The 19,650-nt window shown below is 44.0% G+C and overlaps 1 protein-coding gene across 21 annotated transcripts in view; it reads left to right on the forward strand.

Annotated features, from left to right (window-relative positions):
• Positions 1-19,650, forward strand: part of EZH2 (enhancer of zeste 2 polycomb repressive complex 2 subunit) — an 80,629-nt gene that overhangs the window by 10,775 nt on the left and 50,204 nt on the right. For 2 of the 21 annotated variants that reach the window (XM_070071353.1, XM_070071352.1), the window contains exon 3: positions 6,362-6,446. The exons of the other annotated variants lie outside the window; for them this stretch is intronic. In XM_070071353.1, the coding sequence (XP_069927454.1) occupies positions 6,362-6,446 (85 nt within the window). The remainder of the gene's footprint in view (positions 1-6,361; positions 6,447-19,650) is intronic. 21 annotated transcript variants of the gene reach the window in all.

Consider the following 19,650-nt stretch of genomic DNA (forward strand, 5'->3'; position numbering starts at 1 on the left):
AGTCATTAAAGCAACTTTCATGTTTTCTGATGTCATAACCTGTTGTAAAATTCTACTATATTTTATTTGTAGGTGTATGAGTATTAATAAATAATGGAATCTTGCCATGTGCCTAATGTATGTGTAGTCCCTAAGTCAAATATTTTCTTTTTTATTGTGTTAAAAACCTGTAACATTAAATTTATTGTCATCACTGTTTTTTAAATGTGTAGTTCAGTAGTGTTAAGTATATTCACATTATTGTGTGATAGATCTCTTTTTATCTTGCAAAAGTGAAATTTTATATTCACTAATCACTAATTCTCACTTTCCCCTCCCACAGTCCTTGGCAAGTACCTTTCTTTTTTCTGTTTCTAAGATTTTGACTACTTAGAGATGCTTAATGTGAGTGGAATCATATGGTGTTTGCCCTTTTGTGATTGGCTTATTTTACTTAACATAATGTCATTGAGATTCATCTGTGTTGCAGCATGTGACAGAATTTCTTTTTTTTTTTTTAAGGCTGTTTACTATTCCATTGTATGTATATACCACATTTTAAAAATCCATCTGGTGATAGGCATTTGGGTTGCTTCTTCCTCATGGTTATTTTGAACAGACTGCAGTGAATGTTGCTGTACAAATATCTTAGATTCCTGCTTTGAAGTGTTTTGTGATTTTTTTTTTTTTCTGACAATTTATTTGAGAGGCAAAATGACAGAGAGAGGAAGAGATAGAAGGAGATCTTCTGCTTGCCAGTTTACTCTCCAAATAACTGCAACAGCCAGGGCTAGACCAGGCCAAAATCAGGAGCCTGAACTCTATCGGGGACTTCAATGTGTTCTTGGTCATCCTCTGATGCTTTCCCAGGAGGGAGCTGCATCAGAAGTGGAGCATTGTGCATCACAGGTGGTGGCTTAATTGACTGTACTGTAACTGTGGCCCCAGTTGTTTTGAACATATGCCCAGAAGTGAAATTTGGGTATCATAATATAGTCCTGTTTTTAATATTTTGAGGAACCTGCATAGTGTTTTCCATGACTGCCCTATTTTATATTTGTACCAACACTTCAGAAAATTTCCAGGGGCCAGTGTTAAGCTGCCACCTGCGAAGCTGGCATCCCATATGAGTGCTGGTTCAAGTCCTGGTCATTCTGCTCTCTGCTAATGTGCTTGGGAGTGCAGTGAAGGATGGCCCAAGTGCTTGGGCCCCTGCACACATGTGGGAGACCTGGAGGAAGCTCCTGGTTTCCACCTGTTTCAGTCCTGGCCATTGTGGCCATTTGGGGAGTGAACTAGTGGATGTCTTGCTCTCTCTCTCTCTCTCTCCCTGTAACTCTGCATTTTAAACAGACAAATGAATCTTTAAAAAAAAAAAATCCAGCTTTTCCATGTCTTTGCTGGTCCCTTGTCGCTCCCCCTCTTCATGGAGGAACGACACAGGACCCTGCGCTGTTCTTTCGTCTGCTCGGCCCTCCCTGGGTTTGCTGCTGGTTCTTCCCGGGTTGGCTACTGTCCCTTCCACCTCCGTGGAAGGGCGGTTCCCCCTGGCCACTTTCCCCACTTCCGCAGGGGAGCGGCACACCGCCGGCCGGCTCTCTCGGGGGCTGCACAGGTGTTCCCCTTAGATGTTCCCCTTAGGTGTTCCTGGTGCATGCCGTCTCTCTCCTCCTTTATAGTCCTCCTCCGCCAATCCTAACTCGGCTGCCCACACGCCGAGTACGCTGCTCTCCTCCAATCAGGAGCAAGTCCTACAGTTTATTGGCTGAACTGGAGGCAGCTGTGTAGAAGCTGTTTTCTTCTCTCCCAGCGCCATATTGTGGGAGAGCAGATGCATAGAATAAGTCTTAATTCCAGTAACTTAGTCTAGTCCGAGTTGCTCCCCACAGTCCCTATTTTCTGTTCTTTTGATAGTGGCCATCCTAGTGGGTATGAAATGCTATCTCATTGTGATTTTGATTGGCGTTAGTGATGTTGAATATCTTTTCATATATATATATATATATATTTATATAGGCTACAAACATTTTACTCTTGAGTTTGTTAAAAAATCTTGCATTTTAATTATTTGAAAGTAAATACCATGCATTATTTGTTAGGAGGAAAGTAGACTCTGTCCTTATGAATATTATAAAAGGTTTTATTGGGGGTCAGTACTGTGGCTCACTTGGTTAATCCTCCACCTGTGGTGCCGGCATCCCATATGGGCGCCGGGTTCTAGTCCCGGCTGCTCCTCTTCCAGTCCAGCCCTCTGCTGCAGTGGAGGAGATGGCCCAAGTGCTTGGGCCCCTGCATCTGTATGGGAGACCAGGAGGAAGCACTTGGCTCCTGGCTTCAGATCGGCGCAGCTCTGGCCGTAGTGGCCATTTGGGGGGTGAACCAACAGGAAGAAGACCTTTCTCTCTGTCTCTCTCTCTCACTGTCTAACTCTGTCAAAGAAATAAAAAAAAAAAAAAGCTTCTATTAAGATGAACTTTGTTAGGGCTGGTGCTGTAGTGGGTAAAGTCGCTATCTGCAGTATGGCATCCTGTATGGGCGCTGGTTCAAGTCCTAGCTGCTCCACTTCTGATCCAGCTCCCTGCTAATGCACCTGGGAAAGCAGCGGAAGGTGGCCCAAGTACTTGGGCCCCTACACCCACGTGTGAGATGAGGATGACGCTCCTTGCTTCAACCTTGCACCACTCTGGCTGTTGTAGCTATTTGAGGAGTCAATCAGCGGATGGAAGATCTTCTTCCCTTCCTCTGTCTCTGCCTTCCAGGTACATAAATTTTTTAAAATTAATCAATTTAGACTTGTAGATGACAGGCATAGAGGGAGGAATTATTGACTTGTCTCATTTCTCCCCTTAAATCATTTTGCCTCTTTGGAAAGCCTTTGAGAGCTAAGGTTGTAAAGATATTTTTGAAGTGCTACTTCCCACCAGTAGCTTGATGTTATGCAAAGAGTGATAGGTTCTAGGTGAGACTCTGCCAAGGCAAGTACCTTTTGTGAATGGAACAACTTTTGGACAGCTTGTTTTTATCTCATATTCACCATATTCCAACAGAGCATTTTGCAGATGAAGAATTGAGGCTTGGTGAAAGTAACTTGCTCAGGTTCTCAAAGCTGGTAAGACCAAAGTCTCTTAAAGAATAGGCTTTTGCTGCCTCTAGAGTTTTTTTTTAAAGGATGCTTTTTAGCTCAAAAATTGTGATTATAGGTATTTGGTTTTTGTTTGCACACTTAGAATTATTTTTCTGGAAAACTGGTGAAACAGTGGTCTTAAATTCACATTACTGTCACATGTGATTGTGATTCTCCTTAGCTTGCATTTAATTGAGTATATAATATAACCATTGCTCCCAAATTCTTTATCAAATTATCAATTCATAAAACATCTATTGATTATAAGCCTATTTTCTCTATTATGTCCCTGCATTTTGGGTGTAATAGCAACTGAAAGGTTTTGCCATAATGGACTATGCTGAATCTGACTAAACTAGCTTTGTAAAGAACAATGAAATCTGAATTGGCAAGTTCATATTAGTTCTCAATTCTTAGTAAAATTTAGCTTTGTAGTTAAAGAAGTAAATTAATTTTAGGGGGCCGACGCCGTGGTGCAGTGGGTTAATCCTCTGCCTGCGGTGCCAGCATCCCATATGGGCGCCGGTTCTAGTCCTGGCTGCCCCTCTTCCAGTCCAGCTCTCTGCTATGGCCTGGGAGGGCAGTAGAAGATGGCCCAAGTGTTTGGGCCCCTGCACCCACGTGGGAGACCAGGAAGAAGCACCTGGCTCCTGGCTTCGGATAGGAGCAGCTCCGGCCATTGAGGCCATTTGGGGAGTGAACCAACGGAGGAAAGACCTTTCTCTGTCTCTGCCTCTCACTGTCTCTCTCAAATAAGTAAAAATCTTTTTTTAAAAAAAAAAGTAAACTAATTTTTTAACAAATTATCTGGTGACATTTGTCTTTTTTTTTTTTTTTTTTTAAAGATTTATTTCTTTTACTTGAAAGTCACAGTTACGCAGAGAGAGGGAGAGAGAGAGAGGTCTTCCATCTGCTGGTTCACTCCCCAGATGGCTGCAATGGCCGGAGCTGTGCTGATCTGAAGCTAGGAGCTTCTTCCGGGTCTCCCATGTGGGTGCAGGGGCCCAAGGACTTGGACCATCTTCTACTAGTTTCCCAGGCCATAGCAGAGAGCTGGATGGGAAGTGGAGCAGCCAGGTCTCTAACCAGCGCCCATATGGGATGCTGGCACTGCAGGCCGCGGCTTTACCCGCTACTCTTCAGTGCCAGCCCCAACATTTGTCTTGTACTCTCATCCTTGTCCTCATTTTCTTTTTTCCCCATATGGAAGTGCTGGGATTGAAAATCTTACTGTTAGTCTGGATATTGCAGGGAGAAAACTGCAGGAGTTAAATAACTAGTTTCCCTGTGGGTGGTCAGTCCCTTATAACTATAGTTTCTGTAGGTATTTGGGGACTCAAAAAATATTTTCTCTGGGCTTCATTATTTTTGAAAAGTGATGTTATAGTAATAAAGTCATTCAACACCAAATATTGTTGTATTTCATTTTGTGCTGCTATGACAGTAGCTGAGGTTGAGTAACTTAAGAAGAATAGAAACTTGTTTCTCATAGTTCTGGAGACTGTGAAGTAGAAGTTCAAGGCACTAACGTTTGGGGCCTCTCACTGTGCTCTTACATGCTGTAAAGTGGAAGGGCAAGTGGAGGGGCCATGAGGGGTGGGATTTCCCTGCCACTCACATAGAAGTCCCACACTGAGTTCTTGGCTACCAGTTTCAGCCTGGCCCAGCTCTGTCTTTTGGCGGGCATTTGCAGTTAACTAGTGGATGGGCGATCTCTCTATGTCTTTCTGCCTCTCAAATAAATAAAATAAAAAATTTCTTAGAGATACATAATTTGAATATCCTGTTCTAGGTTTTCTGCTAGTCAAATGTGAGAGCAGGGTGTTTTGATTGCTGCTGATTCATATGATTTCTGGGTACTTTTATGTCAGCTGTTCTCAAAGCATAGACCCTAAGAGATCTGTGAGATCAAAGTTATTTTTACAATAATACTAAGATGTGATTTGCCTTTTTAAAAAATTTACCATGTTGACATTTGTACCCATGGTGTGAAAACAACTGTGAGTAAAAACAATTGGCATATTAACACTTGAAGTGAAAACAGGTTTTGTTTGAGAATGTCCTTGATGAAGTAGTAAGAATGATTAGTTTTATTAAATCTTGATCCTTGAATACAAGCATTTTTAACATTCTGTGGGGCAAGATGAGAATGTAAAAGTGCTTTTGATGCATATCAAAGTATGATTTTGAGGAAAGGCACTTATGTGAGTTGCAAGCTGCACTAGCTACTTTTTTGACTTAACAGAGGGGCTGATAAACTGTGATTATTCAGAGTTGGGTTTTTGGCAGACATTTTCTCAACAAAGTGAGCCTACTACTAAGGAAAATAGCTGATCCTATTTTTATGGCAAAGAGAACGGTGAACTTTCAAGCAAAAGTTAGAATTTTTGGATAACATATCCTGTGAACTTGAAAGCTTCTCGGTACTTAAATACTTTCTGATGCAATTAATGGATTAGGGGCCAGCACTATTGTGAAGACAAAGTCCTCTCCTGCATCTCATGGGCACTGGTTCAAGTCCTGGCAGCTCCACATCTGATCTAGTTCCCTGCTGATGGCACCTGAAAAAGCAGCAGAGGATGGCCCAAGTGCTTGGGCCCCTATACTCACTTGGGAGACCTGGGGATTAATGGATTTAACAACTATCTTTTTTTTTTTTCCTTTTCTCTAAAAATCAACTCTGGAAAGTGCATACCTAATTGGATCAGTAGTTTTCTTTCCCTTTTTTCTTTTTAAAGATTTATTTATTTGAAACTCAGAGTTATAAGAGAGAGAGAAGAGAGGGAGGGAGGGAGGGAGGAAGGTAGGTGGAGGGGAGAGGTCTTCTGTCTGCTGGTTCACTCCCCAACTGGCTGCAAGATCGGCTGTGCTGATCTGAAGCCAGGAGCTTCCTCTGGGTCTTCCCACGTAGGTGCAGGGGCCCAAGAACTTGGGCCAACTTCCACTGCTTTCCCAGGCCATAGCAGAGAGCAGGATTGGAAGTAGAGCGGCTGGGACTCGAACCGGCCCATATGGGATGCCGGCATTGCAGGCAGTGGCTTTACCTGCTACACCACAGCGCCGGCCTTTGGATCAGTCGTTTTCAAAACGAAGGATGATGAGATAGTATCGTGTAAGTTATATATTTAGAGTGAATAGTCCTATGAATGTTAATATAGGAGAGTAGGAAAAGTTCATTGATACCACTTCAGATTCTACCTTTTAAGTAATAGTATAAGAAAGTACTAATGCTTGCTGAATTGTAGTGTTTGTTTTGAGGAAAAGCCGCTAAAGTTGAAGGAGCCACTGAACTGGTTGAACTAGCGATTTTTTTCGTGGAACAGTTACCTCAAAAGTTCTTCAGGTATTCTTTCTTTGTCTAGCTAAATATCTGAGTTGGAATTTTCTTATTACACTTTAGCCAAAACAACCATTGGAACAGGCTGAATGAAGCAGCAGATTTGAGAATGCAGCCTTCTTCTATTAGAAAGATATTGAAGAAATCGGAAAATGTTGCCATTCACTAATTTTGAAAAAGAAAATGCTTTTTTAAAAAGTAAAGTATGTTATTTTAAAGCATTTACTTTAAAATATTTTATTTTAAAGTAAAACGTACACTCCTGGTTCATTCCCTGAATGCTCACAAGAGCCAAAGCTGAAATTGGGAGCTGGGAACTCAGTTTAGATCTCCCAGGTGAGTAGTAGGAACCCAAATACTTTTTTTTTTTTTTTTTTTTTTTTGACAGGCAGAGTGGACAGTGAGACAGAGAGAAAGGTCTTCCTTTGCCGTTGGTTCAACCTCCAATGGCCGCTGCGGCCGGCGCACTGCGCTCATCCGATGGCAAGAGCCAGGTACTTATCCTGGTCTCCCATGGGGTGCAGGGCCCAAGGGCTTGGGCCATCCTCCACTGCACTCCCTGGCCACAGCAGAGAGCTGGCCTGGAAGAGGGGCAACCGGGACAGAATCCGGCGCCCCGGTATGCCGGCGCTGCAAGGCGGAGGATTAGCCTAGTGAGCTGTGGCGCCGGCCAAGGAACCCAAATACTTGATTCATCATCTCTGCCTCCCAGGGTCTGCATTGGTAGGAAGCTGGAGTGAGGTGCTGGAGCTGAGAATCAAACCCAGGTACTCCAATGTGGGATTTAGGTATCTTAACCACTAGGCTAAATGCCGTCTCCTCTTTCTCATTTTTGATCAATTTTTCTTATATATGGCATTTGGATTTTAATTTTAGGATGTCTCTTGCCATTGATTTTTTTTTTTTTTTGGTCCCATTCCCTCAGCTGTCAATCCAGTTTGGGGCTCTTACTGTTTTTTTTTTTTTTTTTTTCCTGAATTCATTCAACACTTTAGTTTCTTTATAATATGATTTTCAAATAAGGGTTTTGCATGGAGTCTCAGCATTGACTTGACTTTATTTTTATTAATAAAATAAAAATGTACAGATACAAACTCCTTATGTTAAAACCAAAGCAGCTGACACTGAAGCTCACTAGGCTAATCCTCTGCCTGTGGCACCGGCACTCCGGGTTCTAGTCCCGGTGGGGCGCTGGGTTCTCACGGCTGCTCCTCTTCCAGTCCAGCTCTCTGCTGTGGCCCGGGAAGGCAGTGGAGGATGGCCCAAGTGCTTGGGCCCTGTACCGGCATGGGAGACCAGGAGGAAGCACCTAGCTCTTGGCTTTGGATCGGCACAGCGTGCCGGCCGTGGCAGCCATTTGAGGGGTGAACCAATGGAAGGAAGACCTTTCTCTCTCTCACTGTCTAACTCTGCTTGTCAAAAAAAAGAAGGGGTGGGGGCAGATTTACAAGTTAAATATACTTTCCAATTAGCCACAGTGGCCAGAGAGCTGGGCTGATCTGAAGCCAAGAGCCAGGATCTTCTAGGTCTCTCACGTAGGGGTCAGGGCCCAAGCACTTGGGCCATCTTACACTGCTTTCCCAGGCCATAAGCAAAGAGCTGGATTTTTTTTAGAAAATTTGTTTATTTATTTGAAAGAGTTACACAGAGAAGGGAAGGCAGAAAGAGAGAGGTCTTCCATCTGCTGGTTCACTTCCCAGTTGGCTGCAAAGGCTGGAGCTGTGCTGAGCTGAAGCCAGGAGTCAGGAGCTTCTTCTGGGTCTCCCACACGGGTACAGGACCCAGGGATTTGGGTCATCTATGCGTTCCCAGCCCACAGCAGAGAGCTGGATCAGAAGAGGAGCAGCCGGGACTAGAACCGGCACTCACATGGGATGCCGGCACTGCAGGCAGTGGCTTTAACCCGCTGTGGCACAGCGCCGGACCCCGAGAGCTGGATTTTAAGAGGAGCAGGCAGGACACGAACTGGCGATCATAGGCACAGCAGGTGGAGGCTTAGCCTACTATGCCACAATGCCCCTCCATAAATCTTAAAAACAAAAACAAAAACTGTCTCAATTACTGTTTCTTTTCTTTTGTTTTTATTTACCTATTTGAAAGGTAGAATGACAGAGACGAGAAATCCACCTTCCATCTTCTAGTTCACTCCCCAAATGGCAGCGACAGCCAGGGTTGTTGGGCCAGAATGAAGGCAGGAGTCAGGAACTCCAACCAGGTTTCCCACTTGAGCCACAAGTACCTGAGCCATCTTGAGCCATCACCTGCTGCCTTCCAGTAGCCTTAGCAGAAAGCTGGATTGTAAGTAGAATAGGAGGACTTATATGTAGCACTCTGATTGGGTGTGGTGTCCTAAGCAGAGTCTTAACCCACTATGCTAAAATCAATGCTGGCCCCTCTGTTTCTTTTTTTTTTTTTTTAATAAAGATTCCTTTATTTGAAAGCTAGAGTTACACAGAGAGAGGAGGAGAGGCAAAGAGAGAGGAGGAGAGGCAAAGAGAAAGAGAGAGAGGTCTTCCATCCTCTGGTTCACTCTAGTTTGCTACAATAGCCAGAGCTGCACCGATCTGAGACCTCCGGGTCTCCCTCATGGGTGCAGGGGCCCAAAGGCTTGGGCCGTCTTCCACTGCTTTCCCAGGTGATAGCAGAGAGCTGGATCAGAAGTGGAGCAGTCGGATCTCGAACCAGCGCCCAAATGGGATGTTGACACCACTGGTGCGGTGGCTTTATTGGCTACGCCACAGTGCTGGCCCCGACCTCGAGAGTTTCAAAGAGTATTGGTTAGGCATTTTCTAAGAATGTCTTTCAGTTTGGGTTTAACAGATATTCTTATAATTGGAGTGAGATTATTGGTTAGGAAGTTTTAGAGAAGGATGTCACTGAAGGGACGTTCATGTCTCATTACATCACATGAAGAGATACTTGTTAGCAAGATGACTTAATCACTGGTGATCTAAATTTTGATCATCTAGTTATGTTGGTATCTTCTAGGTTTTTCCATTGAAACTCTCGTTTCCCTTTCCAGACTTTATTCTTGGAAATGAGTCACTGAATATAGCTTACGCTCAAGGGAAGGAAACAGTTCTGCCTCCCACAAAGGGGAAGTGTGTACACAGATTATTTGGAATTCCTTGTAAGGAAGATTTATCTCTTTTCCATTTATTTATTTAGTCAATCATTGGCTTATGGATGCTTATTAATTTGGTTATTATATATATATATATATTTGGCTGCTGAAATGATTCCTGCTGTGGTCATTGGGAAGTTCTTCAATTTGGCTTCTGTCTCTTATCCTCTATTTTTTTTTTTTTTTTAAAGATTTTTCCATTCATCTTTTGAGCATTGCTTTTCCTGCTGCTCTAGGCTTACCTTGTATTTCTCCAGTTCTAGCCCCAGGATTAATCGTTTTTGTATTGCCATTTTCCCTTGTATTGGAGAATTAGACAGAAGTTACGGGTTCTGGGTATGCTCTTTGATAATGGAGTGTTGCTACTTCCAGGAACCCTGTGGATAGAGCTTGGAAATACAGGTGTGTCAGCTAATCCATATGTATATTCCTATCTGTTTCTCTTTCTACATATGTTTTAAAAATAAATATGCCTGCAGCGCCGGCATCCTATATGGGTGCTGGGTTGTTGTCCCGGCTGTTCGTCTTCCAGTCCAGCTCTCTGCTGTGGCCCAAGAGGGCAGTGGAGGATGGCCCAAGTGCTTGGGCCCTGCATCCACATGGGAGACCAGGCAGAGGCACCTGGCTCCTGGCTTCGGATCGGTGCAGCACTGGCCGTGGCGGCCATTTGGGGAGTGAACCAATGGAAGGAAGACCTTTCTCTCTGTCTCTCATTGTCTATAACTCTACCTGTCGATAAAAAAAAATCAGTTCATATTGATATTTCTGACTAATCTAGCACCACTTTTTGCTTATTTGTAACTTCTTTTTTCTCTGACATTAAGGAACCTGGCTCATATTAACTACAATTTATTTTGTTTACCCCTAGTAAATATAGAGTACTTTCAGAATTACCAACTGGTAACTGTGTGAGAAACAAATTGACCAACTAGAATATACTGTTTATGTATCACTCTTTTTGTCTTTAGCCTTCCTATATACCAAGGGGTGGGGAACGTCTGTAAAAGGTCTGTGACATGATTTGGTCTGTCCCCTGCCAAGGCAAACCACATTTGGAACTCAAAATTCTTTCAGTCTATAGCAGGCTAATTAGGTTGACAATTTTGTATGGCCTGCCAATGATGTTATAAATATCCAAATGGCCCTTGGCAGGAAGAAGGTTCTCCACCCCTGCATATACAGTTGAAACAGATATTTCAAAGTTAAGTAAGTTAGCTCCTACCCCTGTGCTCTGCACTTCCAATGAGGTTACCTTATAAAATTATAATGCTAAGTTAGATTCATTGTAGTTTGGGTTCTATCCTTATAGCCTCTGACATCTTTTGTTTTATTTTCATATAGTTTATTATTTTTTTAAAGATTTATTTATTTGAAAGAGTTACACAGAGAGAGGAGAGGTAGAGAGAGAGAGAGGTCTTCTATCCGACGGTTCACTCCCCAGTTGGCCACAACGGCCAGAGCTGTGCCAGTCCGAAGCCAGGAGCCAGGAGCTTTTTCCGGGTGTCCCATGTGGGTGCAGGAGCCCAAGGATTTGGGCCATCTTCCTCTACTTTCCCAGGCCATAGCAGAGAGCTGGATTGGAAGTGAAGTGGCCAGGTCTCAAACTGGCGCCCATATGGGATGTTGGTGCTTCAGGCCAGGGCGTTAACCCACTGCGCCACAGCACTGGCCCCTAGTTTATTTTATTTTATTTTATTTTTAAAAAAAACACCTTTTGTTAGGTTGTTATCTATTTAACTTTTTCATAAGATTGTTGTAATTTCTGATCTACTCATCGGTCACTATGTAGTTGATAGTGATTATAGTGTTTATCAACTCTCAGGCTCTGTGTACCTTAACATAAATTTATTTCTCATCACAAGGCTATAAGATAGATTTTCTACACAAGTTAACCTCTTTTGTGAGGTGAGTAAGGCATGAAGCTAGCCTATTTCACATACAGCTGGTTAGTGATAGATTTGGGATATGAACCCAGATAGTCTCAGCTTTGGAGTCTGTGCTCTTGACCTTTTGTTAAAGACTGCATAGGCCTTAGAATTATAGGACTAGGACCAACATTGTGGCATAGCAGGTTAAGCCTCTGCTTGGGCACTGCTTTGAGACCTGGCTGCTCCACTTCTGATCCAGCTTCCCCCTAAAGTGCCTAGGAAAGCAGTGGAGGATGCCAGCACCTATGTGGGAGACTTGGAAGAAGCGACTAGCTCCTGGCTTTGGCCTGGCCCAGCCTCAGCCATTGCGGCCATTTGGGGAGTGAACCAGAGAATGGAAGATGTCTTGTGCTTTCTCTCTCCCCGTCTCTCCTCTCCTTGTAACTCTGCCTTTCAAATAAATAGAAAATAAATTTTAAAAATTACTGCCTTTGAGCTCTCTTCTTCTGTCCTGGCCTCTAGCTAGGAGGGGGCTGGCTGGAGCCCTGCACCTCTAGGGCGCGTGGCCTCTTCCATGTGGCTGGTGCCTGGCACTCGGTATGAACCCAGATTTACCTCTCTCTCTTAAATAAAGCTCTCACTTTCCTATGCGACTTTCTCACTAAATAAAAGCCTAAAATGTAAAAAAAAAAAAATACTGTCTTTGAAACAAAAGAATTAATGACTAAATGCTGTCTTGTTTTTTGTTTGAGCTTAGGTTGGAATGGAATGCAGATAACCCTAGTTTTGCCTCATATATATATATATATATATATATATAATATTTGAAAGTCAGAGTTACACAGAGAGAGGAGAAATAGAGAGAGAGAGGTCTTCCATCCACTGGTTCACTCCCCATATGGCCGCAACGGCCGGAACTGTGCTGATCCGAAGCCAGGAGCCAGGAGCTTCTTCCAGGTATCCCATGTGGGCGCAGAGGCCCAAGGACTTGGGCCATCTTCTACTGCTTTCCCAGGCCATAGCAGAGAGCTGGATTGGAAGTGGAGCAGCCTGGTCTCGAACCGGCGCCTATATGGGATGCCGGCACTTTAGGCCAGGGCATTAGCCCACAGTGCCGGCCCCTCCCTTCCTTCTTTCACCTTTCCCTTCCTCCCTTCCTTCCTGTTTCCTGCTCTTCTCTCCTTCACCCTCTCCTCCACTCTCTGCTTCTCAAATAACTGAAAATTTTAAGAAAATGGAATTGTTAAGTGAGACTAATAGCTGCCATCAAGGCATTTGAACATAAGAGCACTGTTGAAGACTAGTGCTTTTTCAAAATATGCAATTTTATGTCAGACTTGCTGTGAAGTAAAATTTTCTTAGTGAAGAACATAGGGCATTTTACAAATCATATTACTTAAATTATGTTGGGTTTGAATTTTATCTTATTTAGCTTGGTAATCAGTGAAGACATAAAGTTAATGCTATATGTATTTTACTATTAAAGATTTATTTTACTTTCTGACTTTCAAATAGTCAGAATTAGAAAGGGAGAGAGCTTCCATCTGCTGGTTCACTTCCCAGATGGCCGCAGCAGGAGCCAAGAACTTCATCAGGATCTCCCACACACATGCAGGGGCCCAAGGACTTAGGCCATCTTCTACCGCTTTCCCAGGAGCATAAGGAGGGAGCTGGATTGGAAGTGGAGCAGCCAGGACTTGAACCGACACCCATATGGGATGCTAGCACTATGTATGGAAGGTGGCTTAATCTGCTGTGCTACAACGCCAGCCCCACTTGATGCTGTTTTAATGTTAAGAAGGATAAATACTACATGTAGTTTATTATTTCATTTTTCTTCAGGCAAGTAGAAACAAATATTTGGAAAGACTAAATAGATGGTTATTGTCTTGATTTAACAAATTTTAGGACGATGAACTTTTTAAAAAGTATCAAGAGTACTGATGGAGCCTGTGGCACTCCCCTTGCTCCCCTTCAGTTATTAGCAGCTAAGTGAGGAGGGGAAGGAATGTAGTTTGTTTTGTTTTATTCTAAATTGAGAGGTGGAGAGAGCAGAGAACTCCCCATCTGCTGGGTCACTCCTGGGCTGGGCCAGGCTGAAGCTGGAAGCCTCAGTTGAAGTCTCCCATAGTGGGTAGCAGGAATCCAACTACCTGAACCATCACTTGCTGTCTCCCATGTCAGAATTAGCAAGAAGCTGGAATCAGGAGTTAGAGCTGGGATTGAAACGCTCCAGGTTGGGCCAGCGCCATGGCTCACTTGGCTAATCCTCTGCCTGTGGCGCCGGAATCCCATATGGGCGCCAGGTTCTAGCTCCTCTTTCATTCCAGCTCTCTGCTGTGGCCCGGGAAGGCAGTGGAGGATGGCCCAAGTGCTTGGGCTTTGCTAGGAGGAGGCGCCTGGCTCCTGGCTTCGGATCGGTGCAGTGCGCCGGCCGTGGCGGTCATTTGGGGGGTGAACCAACGGAAGGAAGACCTTTCTCTCTCTGTTTCTTCCTCTCTCACTGTCTGTAACTCTACTTGTCAAATAATAATAAAAAAAAACTTAAAAAAAAAAAAAAAAGAGAGAAACCCTCCAGGTTATTATTCGGGATGCAAGCATCTCACCCAGTGACTTAACTGTTAAGAGATCCACCCCAGGAATGGAATGTCTTTTTTCAGGTAAAGACTCCTGACAAGTGGAGTAGGATTGCATCTAACAGAGGAGAAGGCTGATTTCTTCAGCTTTTGTGAGCTGGTCACCTTACAGCTAGAAAGGGCATCATGGCTACTTAATTGGTGCTGCTGCAAAACTTAGAAGTGGAGAAATAGCCTTACTTGATACAGAAGACAATATGACTGTAGTTATCCCCAGCCCCATTGATGATAGTGAAATAGGCTATGAGAACCCATCTTCCACTAATTCACAGATTCTTGTGTATATAATCTCTATTAATTATGTATCCCTGGTACCTTACATATATATATTTTTTAGGATTTATTTATTTATTTGAAAGAGTTACACAGAGAAGGAGAGGCAGAGAGAGAGAGAGAGGTCTTCCATTCCCTGGTTCACTCCCCAATTGGCCACACCGGCCAGAGCTGTGCCGATCCGGAGCCAGGAGCTAGGAGCTTCCTATGGGTCTTCCCATGTGGGTGCAGGGGCCTGAGGACTTGAGCCACCTTCTGCCGCTTTCCCAGGCCATAGCAGAGAGCTGGTTCGGAAGTGGAGCAGCTGGGTCTCAAACCGGTGCCCATATGGGATGCTGGCATTGCAGACAGTGGCTTTACTCACTATGCCACAGCGTCGGCCCTTGTATTTCATATGTTAGAAAACTTTAAATAGCTTAAGAAAAAAGTGGGGAGGGTAATTTTTTACTCACATAACTAAGTAATTCTGGAATTAGTTTGGTGAGGTCTGATTGAGTATTCAAGTGGTGTGACTAGAATCCATTTCTTGGCTTTGAAGTTTATTCCGTTTTTCCTGTTGATGGTAGTCTTTGCAGACTCTTTTCACAGTTAGTTGCAGGATATCTTTCAACAAGTCCTCGGGTACCATTGCCCCAGGTTGAAATTGGAATGGAGAAGAATGAGCCTTGACTGATTCTGGTCATATATCCAACTCTGTGCTGGTCACTGTCCCCAGGGAGATAAGTGATACATTGGTTCTAAGGGTCACAAGCAGCTTGATTCAGCTCTCTGCAGAGTAGGTGGTAGTTCTCAGAGAAGAGTGGGTATGCAGTTCCCAGGGAAGGGTGACTTGATGCCGGAGGATGGGGTGGGAGGGCTGAGGGAAGCATAGTATCTACTTAAGAGGAACAAATATGATTTCAATTTTTTGGACCAGAATGAACTTTTTATTCATGTTTTCCATGAAACTTTTGAAATACCTTCATAACGGCTGATGTTAAAGATTTTTTTGAGTTTGATTTGATTCATAAAATAAACTGGACAATGTGATTTATCTTAATTTTACATGAATGTAAATCTGTGATGTGTCAATACATTTTGTTGAGGTTTTGATGGTCCCTGCCACGTCCTGGCTTGACTTTTGAATTAACAGATTTTGATCTCACTGTTTATAAATAGAATCTTATCTTTTTTTTAAAAAAAGATTTATTTATTTGAAAGCGTTCCAGAGAGAGGTAGAGACAGAGAGAGAGGTCTTCCATCCGATGGTTCACTCCCCAGATGGCCGCAACAGCTGGAGCTGCACTGATCCAAAGCCAGGAGCCAGCAGCTTCTTCCAGGTCTCCCACGTGGGTGCAGGGGCCCAAGGACTTGGGCTATCTTCTACTTTTCCAGGCCATAGCAGAGAGCTGCATTGGAAGAGGAGCAGCCGGGACTCAAACCGGTGCCCATATGGAATGCCAGCGATTCAGGCCAGGGCTTTAACCCGCTGCACCACAGTGTCAACCCCAGATAGAATCTTATCTTAATGAGAGCCATAATCTGTTTTGAATTATAGAAGCTTCATATCCTGAATAAAAATCATACTAGTGAAATTTCACCTATGAAATTAAAAAGTCTTTTGAATGAAAATTTTAAAAACCAGATGTATTCACAGTGTCCCCATCCATTTGGTAGCAAGTCATTTTATTAAAGGTTTCCTTCTGCTAATGCAGAGTGTGAACATTTGGAGTTATATTTTAATACTTAGCAGAGAAGGCATTCCTGAATACTAGTCAAGGAGGGTTCTAGAACTGAGACATGAAATGCTAATTAATGAAGTATCTCTTTACCAAGACATAAAATGTGCATTTTAGAAAGTGAGTAGTAATATAACCATACAGCACATAACTAAAAATTAAATGTTCCTTTCACAGGCTTTATTGCATAGGGTTGCACCACCAAGGACTAAGAATTTGTCAGCTGGCGCCGCGGCTCACTAGGCTAATCCTCTGCCTGCGGCACTGGCACCCCGGGTTCTAGTCCCGGTTGGGGTGCCGGATTCTGTCCCGGTTGCCCCTCTTCCAGGCCAGCTCTCTACTGTGGCCAGGGAGTGCAGTGGAGGATGGCCCAAGTGCTTGGGCCCTGCACCCCATGGGAGACCAGGATAAGTGCCTGGCTCCTGCCTTCGGATGAGCGCGGTGCGCTGGCCACTGCACGCCATCCACGGTGGCCATTGGAGGGTGAACCAACGGCAAAGGAAGACCTTTCTTTCTGTCTCTCACTGTCCACTCTGCCTGTCAAAAAAAACGAAACAAAACAAAAAAAAAAACAAACAAAAAAAAGAATTTGTCAAGGCAGATGGACTAGTTGTGATTAGCCTGAAAGCTAATGAGACTACAGATAATCCCTTTTTTTCCCCCTAGTTTGTAGGCCTTTGAAGTGTTAAGTGATCTGAAAATAATTTGCATGGAATTACTGGAGCTCATCAATTAGCTGACTAGCAGATATGGAAGCAAACAGTTGCCACAAAGTTATTTTTAAAATTGATGCTCTAATTTCTTCCTAACTTTGGTGTTCTTTGGCCTCACTTCACCATCTTCCTTGTACATTTTCTGCTTTACCTCGGAGGCGGGTCCTCTTGTATTTACTTTTCACAATTCTGGTGACTCTCAGCTTTGCTCCTGTAGCAGCCCACAGACAAGGTCACACTGAGAACACTTCTGCTTGAACTGGTTCTATTTCATTCAGCCTTCCAGTTCTGAAATTCTGGCATTCTTACTCTTGACCTTCACGTGTGCTCTGTCCTTTTTTGGACAGGCAGTTAGACAGTGAGAGAAAGAGAGACAGAGAGAAAGGTCTTCCTTCCGTTGGTCCACTCCCCAAGTGGCCGCTATGGCTGGTGTGCTGCGCTGATCCGAAGCCAGGAGCCAGGTGCTTCCTCCTGGTCTCCCATGCGGGTGCAGGGCCCAATGCCTCCCTGGGCCACAGCAGAGAGCTGGCCTGGAAGAGGGGCAACCGGGACAGAATCCGGTGCCCCGACCAGGACTAGAACCCGGGGTTGCTGGCGCCGCAGGCAGAGAATTAGCCTAGTGAGCCGCGGCGCTGTCCTCTTTTGCTTTTTGAAATCCAGCTTAACCTTTTTTTTTTTTTTTTTTTTAAGATTTATTCATTTATTAGAAAGCGTTACACAGAGAGAGAAGGAAGGGCAGAGAGAGAGAGAGAGAGAGAGAGAGTGTCTTCCATTTGGTGGTTCACTCCCTAATTGGCTGCAACGGCCGGGGCTGTGCTGATCCAAAACCAGGAGCCAGGAGCTTCTTCCGGGTCTTCCACATGGGTGCAGGGGCCCAAGTACTCAGGCCATCATGTACTGGTTTCCCAGGCCATAGCAGAGAGCTGGATAGGAAGTGGAGCAGCCGGGACTCGAACTGGTGCCCATATGGGATGCTAGCAGTGCAGGTAGCGGCTTTACCCGCTATGCCACAGCACCAGCCCCACCAGTGTAACCTTTAAGGCTGTTTGTCATCTCTGCTGCCTTCTTTCTGTAGTCCTGCTGTCTTTTTCTTTCTCCAGTCACCTGTCCTTTTTTGTGTGCATGTATTTATCTTTTAATCTGTTTATTCTTCGTTTTTTAGTAGGACATAAAGCTCCATCAGAGCAGTTTTACTCATCTTTGTATGTTCATTTAACTTTGTCCACTCACTGCCTGGTCTATAATGTTTATTGTTCTTGAGAAAATGAATTGCTTTGCCCCTTTCAGCTCTGAATCAGGACCTGTTTTCTGTGCTGTACGTGGTGGTTGAGTGTCCTATAGAAAGGGACCCACTGACTCAGGACTCTTATTCTTCCTCTGAATCTTTTCCTCGGTAGTTTTCTCTATGCCTGAGAGCTTTATGTAAATAGGTAAATGCTACTTAAGAGATTTAGTTATTCAAGCCAGAAAGTTGCCTTCTCCTTCCACTTCCTATATATATTTTTAAAAAGTTTGTATTTATTTGAAAGGTAGAGACGGAGTCAGATATCTTTCATCCATTGCTTCACTCCCTAGATACCCACAACTGCTGGGGCTGGGCCAGTCTGAAGCCATGAACCTGCAACTCAATGCAAGTCTCCTGTTTGACATGGACTCAAGTGTTTGAACTGTCGTCACGTGCTTCCTTCCAGAATGCATTAGCAGGAAGCTTGAATCACAAGCAGCTGGGACTAGAACCCAGGCATCCCATTGTGGATGCAGGTGTCCCAGGAGATCTATAAACTGCTGCACCAAACATCAGTCTTCATTTGCCATATTTAGAGCGTCATTTGGTTAAAGAATTTCCTCAGTAACTCCTGAATTCATTTTCTTTTTCTTCACCAGAGCAGTTTAAAAAGCTGGTCATCTCTTTAGAGAATACACTTCTGTGGATCTAACCTGGTGGCACAGTTGTTATTTTACTCTCCCCACCTCAGCTCTTGTTTCTTTATTGCTCTCAGCTTGGTTTTTTAGAATTGTGAACTGTCTCTCCTTTACTTGAAACACTTAGTGGCTTACCATTACTCCTAAAGAAATGGAAGCAAATTCCTTAGTGTGAGCTATATAGCACTGCATGACCTAACAGAGAAGTGGCCTTTTGAAGAGTATTTTGGGGGCTAACATTGTGATGAAGCAGGTAAAGCTGCTGTCTGTGATGCTGGCATCCCATGTGGGCGCCAGTTCATGTCCTGGCTGCCCCACTATTGATCCAGCTCCCTGCTAATGGCCTGGGAAAAGCAGAGGAAGATGTCCCAAGTGTTAGGCCCCTGCCACTCCCGTGGGAGACCCATATGAAGCCTTTGGCTCCTAGCTTCGGCCTGGCTTAGCTGTCCTTGTTGATGGCCATCTGGGGAGCAAACCAGCAGCTGGAAGATCTCTGTCTCTGTGTGTATATGTGTCTCCTTCTCTCTTTATAGCTCTTAAATAAAAATAAATCTTTTTTTTTTTTTTAAAGTATTCTTTAAGAAGAGGGGCTTGCTGTGGCATGATGGGTAAAGCCGCTGCCTGCAGTGGATGCCGGTTTGAGTCCTGGCTGCTCCACTTCCAATCCAGCTCTCTGTCATGGCCTGGGAAAGCAGTAGAAGATGGCCCAAGTCCTTGGGCCCCTGCACCAGTGTGGGAGACCCTGAAGAAGCTCCACTGTGGCTATGTGGAGACTGAACCAGTGGATGGAAGACCTTTCTCTCCTCCTCACTCCTGCTTCTGCCTCTGTAACTGCCTTTCAAATAAATAAAATAAGTCTTAAAAAAATAATTTAAGAAGAAAGTATTCTAGAAAAGAACTTGTTTAGATAGACTTAGGGTAGAGAATCAGTAGTATGAGCTAGATAACCTGGTAA

The sequence above is a fragment of the Oryctolagus cuniculus genome, chromosome 3 (genome assembly GCF_964237555.1).
Source record: "Oryctolagus cuniculus chromosome 3, mOryCun1.1, whole genome shotgun sequence".
NCBI lineage: Eukaryota > Metazoa > Chordata > Mammalia > Lagomorpha > Leporidae > Oryctolagus > Oryctolagus cuniculus.